The sequence below is a fragment of the Helianthus annuus genome, chromosome 10, assembly GCF_002127325.2.
Source record: "Helianthus annuus cultivar XRQ/B chromosome 10, HanXRQr2.0-SUNRISE, whole genome shotgun sequence".
NCBI lineage: Eukaryota > Viridiplantae > Streptophyta > Magnoliopsida > Asterales > Asteraceae > Helianthus > Helianthus annuus.
In genome coordinates this window covers 25,395,834-25,400,434 of record NC_035442.2, presented here as the reverse complement: position 1 = coordinate 25,400,434, position 4,601 = coordinate 25,395,834, and the positions used below count along the sequence as shown (strand labels likewise).

The window sequence follows — 4,601 nt, the reverse complement described above, 5'->3', positions numbered from 1 at the left end:
TTTATAAAACCCGGTTCCGGGTATTTATAGAAAAACCGGTTCCGGGTATTTATAAAAACCGGGTTTCGGGTATAAACCGGGTATAAAAAAACCCGGTTCTGGGTTCGGGTTTTAGATCAAATATGAATACCCGGTCCCTACCCTATGGGTAGGGACGGGTTCGGGTATAGAAAACCCGGTTTTTATAATACCCGGTTCCGGGTTTTTTTTTTCCGGATCCGGATCCAGGTTCGGGTTTTTTGTACACCACTATTTATAAGCGTTTCAATTTGCACTCTATAATCTAGATGGAGTCATCGAAGTATCGAACCACTAATTGGATTCTTTGTATGCGCCTGTTAGGCCCAATACATATAAATCCCAACTCTTTGATAAGGTGATGTTAATTTTATTTTATTTTATTTATCTTCACTTTGATAATTTGATGTTAATTTAATTTTATTTGTCTTCACCATTAAATATGCCACGTATAATTCCCCTTCCACATTCACGCAAAAAAAAACTCTCCATTAAAAATACATTTCCTAAAAGTTCTCTTTACCATCCCATGACAAAATTCACATTTTATCTCCTCAAACATGTCGTCTAACGTTTTTCAAATGCATAACATATAACGAATCAATAATCACAACCAGGAACCAAAAAGACCAAAAACATGACTTACAATGTCGCAAGAACGAGATCTCAAAAGAAACCATCAACAGCTAGCCGTGGTATCCGATCACTGAGCCTAGCCATTGTGGTCCCCGTGGGTCTCACCCTAACAACCATCATATGGTTTGGAGAGAGCAACACCTACAAGAACCTAACCCGACCCTTCTGGATCCCTCCCTTGTGGGCCATACACCTAACCTCTGTGTCAACGGCTTTCTTAATGGGGTTATCGGCTTGGCTCGTGTGGGCCGAGAGCGGGTTTCACCGCAAACCCATGGCTATGGTTATGTACTTGGCTCAGCTCGGGCTTGGCTTGGCTTGGAACAAGATCTTTTTCAAAACGGGCCCCACTCAAATGGGCTTAGCCATGAGTTTGGGCCAATTGGTTACCATTTTAATTTGTTCACAAATGTTTAGCCGGATAAATCCAATAGCCGGTGACATAGTGAAGCTTTGTTTGGTTTGGACCGGGTTTTTAACGTCTGTAAATCTATATTATGTACTTTAGGACTACTTGGATGTCCTGTTATTCAAAGTTGTAACAATAGATGATTAGTTATTAAGTATTTTTCAAATTTTCGACTCGGTGACCTAAGGCTTTGTTTTTCGTTATATAACCTCCAACACGAAGATCACGGACCTTAGCGGTCGATGCGACACAAAGCTAGCTCTCGGAAGAAAGGAGACATACGACAGTGTTTCCTAGACGAAAGTCATCTCATCTGGCTAGTATAATTTAGTAATGAGTTGATTAAAGAAGAATTCATGTTTAGAACAATATTATATTGATTGATACATATTAAAGATGTTATTTGATGATCATTTCTTTTTATTTATTCATGTACCACTAATTACACTAAAAATACTATCTTTTTTATCTTATTTTCAATTAAATAATAATTTTTATATATTTTTATCATTAACTTTTCTCTCTCATCCACTCAGAACCATTTTTAAAAAATAATTAAAAATTATAGAGGTGAGTTGTATCTCCTCTAAATTTATTGATAAACAGTAACTTTTTCTCTTTTTTTTCTTCTCCACTCACAACCCATTTACAACCACTTTAACATAGAGGTTACATTTATGTAAAAGTGAAGGCTTCATTATGAGTGATCTAACACGTAGATCTTATTAATGGTTATGATGTTTAAATATGCTCATTAAAATGGTTACGAAAGTAAAACCACAGGTACTAAAATCGTAATTTTTAAACCAATATACTGAAATAGTGATTTTTGACAAAACTAAAGTTACAAAAACAAAAACAGTAACTAACTCTAAAATATATTTTTTTTTTTGCACGGGAACTTTATAGACAAGTTTGGAGGAAAAATATTATCCTACATATACAAAAAAAATTGGGGGAATAGTGCCAGGCAGCTTGTCTGGCACTTCCCTATTGGGCTACTCATTTTTAATTTAATTTTATTCCCAGCCTAAAATTACGGTTTTGTCCTTTATTTAAAATTACGTTTTTGGCCCTAATTTAAAATAAAATTATATTTTTGCCCTGGCTCAAAATTTGCGCTTTTGTCCTCAGTTTAGAAACCCATTTCTAATTCTACTCCCAGTTTAAATTTACGGTTTCGCCCTCCGTCTAAAATTACGCTTGCCCCCCCCCCTCAAAATAAAAATATATTTTTGACCCTAGCTCGAAATCACGATTTTGCCCCCAACTCAAAATTACGTTTTTGCCCACAGTTCAAAAAAAAATCATGTTTTCCCCCATAGCTCAAAATTATGATTTTGCCTTCAGTTTAAAATTATGATTTCGCCCCCAGTTCAAAAAATTTTTACGATTTTGCCCTCTGTTCAAAATTATGATTTTACTCCCATTTCAAAATTTACGATTTCTCCCCCAGTTAAAAATTATGATCTTGTCATTGTTTTACTTTTTTTTTTTGCAAAACTATAGTACTGTTTTATTTTGCTTGGTTGACTCAATGTAACTTTTATTGTGTCAAACAGTTGTCTAACACTCGCTCATTGGTCCTGACAAATTAGTATTTTACCCCCAGCTCAAAATTACAGACATGTTATTGTTTTAATTTTTTTAGCAAAATTATGTTAGTGTTTTCGTTTAATTACAGACATGTTATTGTTTTAATTTTTTTAGCAAAATTATGGTTGTGTTTTCGTTTAATTGGTTGTCTCGATGTATTTTTTTTAGATCGTGTTATAAGTAGTATGTACAAGTAACCTAAATACTTATGAAACTAAGAAATATTTGATTTAACACCCTGCAACGCGGGCGGGCATACGTGTAATTTTTATTCGTTCAGGCATGCCTGGTACATGCTCATTTGTTCTGAAAAATTTCGATTTTACTTAAAATTATAGTCTTTCCATCGTTTTAGTTTTTTTAGTAAAAGTATGGTAGTGTTTTTGTTTTAATTTATTGACTCGACGTAATTTTTTTGAGATCGTATTATGAGTAATATGTACAAGTAATCGAAACACAAACATACATATTATGAGAGAAAAATATTCAGATTATTGCCCCGCAACGCGGGCGGGGCAAAAACTAGTTTGAGTACAAGTTGGAGGAAAAAGATTTAAGGAGTCGCTAATCTAGAAGAGTGTGCCAATATTCAATATGTATAGGGTCCTAATATTAATACATGGCAAAAACTTATTTACACATGGTGTATACGGGCCATATACAGTTATACGGCCCGCATAGAATGGAATAAAACTAACAAAGTCTGTGCCAGCAGACTTTGTCAGTTTTTTACATTCCATACGGGCCGTATAACTGTATACGGCCCGTATACACCATGTGTAAATAATTTGCCTGGTCGTATACAATGTATACGAACGATGTATACGGGCCGTATAATCGTATACGACCCGTATGAAACGAAAATTAGATTTTACCCAAATTATTTAAGGGATTTAAGGTGTCAATCACACGAGACATTTTACAGTCGTTAGGTGGTCAAATCTTTCTAAAAGTAGAAAAAAATAAAACATTAACAAGTAACAAAGATTGAAGAACAAAAAAACGTGTCGTATGACTGTAATAAAAAGGAAGGGTGAGGCATTTGATGAGAGTTGTAAGGAGAAATTTTTTAATCACTTGTTTTCAACGGGGATGTAATGCAATGATTTTGCTAGTGGTCGGGCTTCTAATGCTTACACAGGGTGATAAACAACGCTGATATGAACACAAACCAAATGCTTTTTCTTGAGTCGTTGGGAAAACTTTTTCCTTAGGGGAGGGTGAGTAGTATGAGTCTGAGTCCATTGTGGTTCGTGAATGTTTCGAATCATCATAGAAGACGTGTCGGATTCTGCTAGAAGAGTATCAGGATTTTGTTGGTTTGTTTCCAGGTAGGGTTTAGAATGTTTGAAGTATTCTTGGTTCAATACCAACTCTTCTGAAAGACAAGAATACAACGTTCATGTATCACAAGGAATGACCGATCTAAGGCAGAGAACCTGATTTAGATACACAAATTCATCACCGGTTTCTACAGCACAAACACATACACAATTTGTTGGAAGAACCCGACACGTCTTCTGCTAGTTACTCTTTTCTTCGATTTCAACAAATCTTTCAAGGTCTTAAGTGATGGACAATTGGTTAAAAGATGTAGAAGAGTTTGTGTAGAGATCTTTACGTACAAATTTGCATCATCCTTACGGTTACAAATGAAGTATTAAAAGATGTTAGTTTCTTGACAATATGGTTTCTCGACAAATGAAGTATTATCTGTCCTTGCTGCCTCTTCGGTTGGTAAAAGACATAGGATGGTTTCTAATACAGGCTCTTTTAGAGAAGCGTTGGGTATCTAAATTCATCATCGGTTTCTACAGCACAAGCACATACACAATTTGTTGGAAGAACCCGACACGTCTTCTGCTAGTTACTCTTTTCGTCGATTTCAACAAATTTTCAAGGTCTTAAGTGATGGGCAATTGGTTAAAAGATGTAGAAGAGT

The 4,601-nt window shown here is 35.3% G+C and overlaps 1 protein-coding gene across 1 annotated transcript; it reads left to right on the top strand.

The window, feature by feature from the left end:
- The first annotated feature begins 655 nt into the window (after positions 1-655).
- On the top strand, positions 656-1,162 carry LOC110880833 (translocator protein homolog). Its single transcript, XM_022129274.1, has one exon. It carries the CDS (start codon positions 656-658, stop codon positions 1,160-1,162), a length of 507 nt encoding a protein of 168 aa, XP_021984966.1.
- Positions 1,163-4,601: the final 3,439 nt, after the last annotated feature.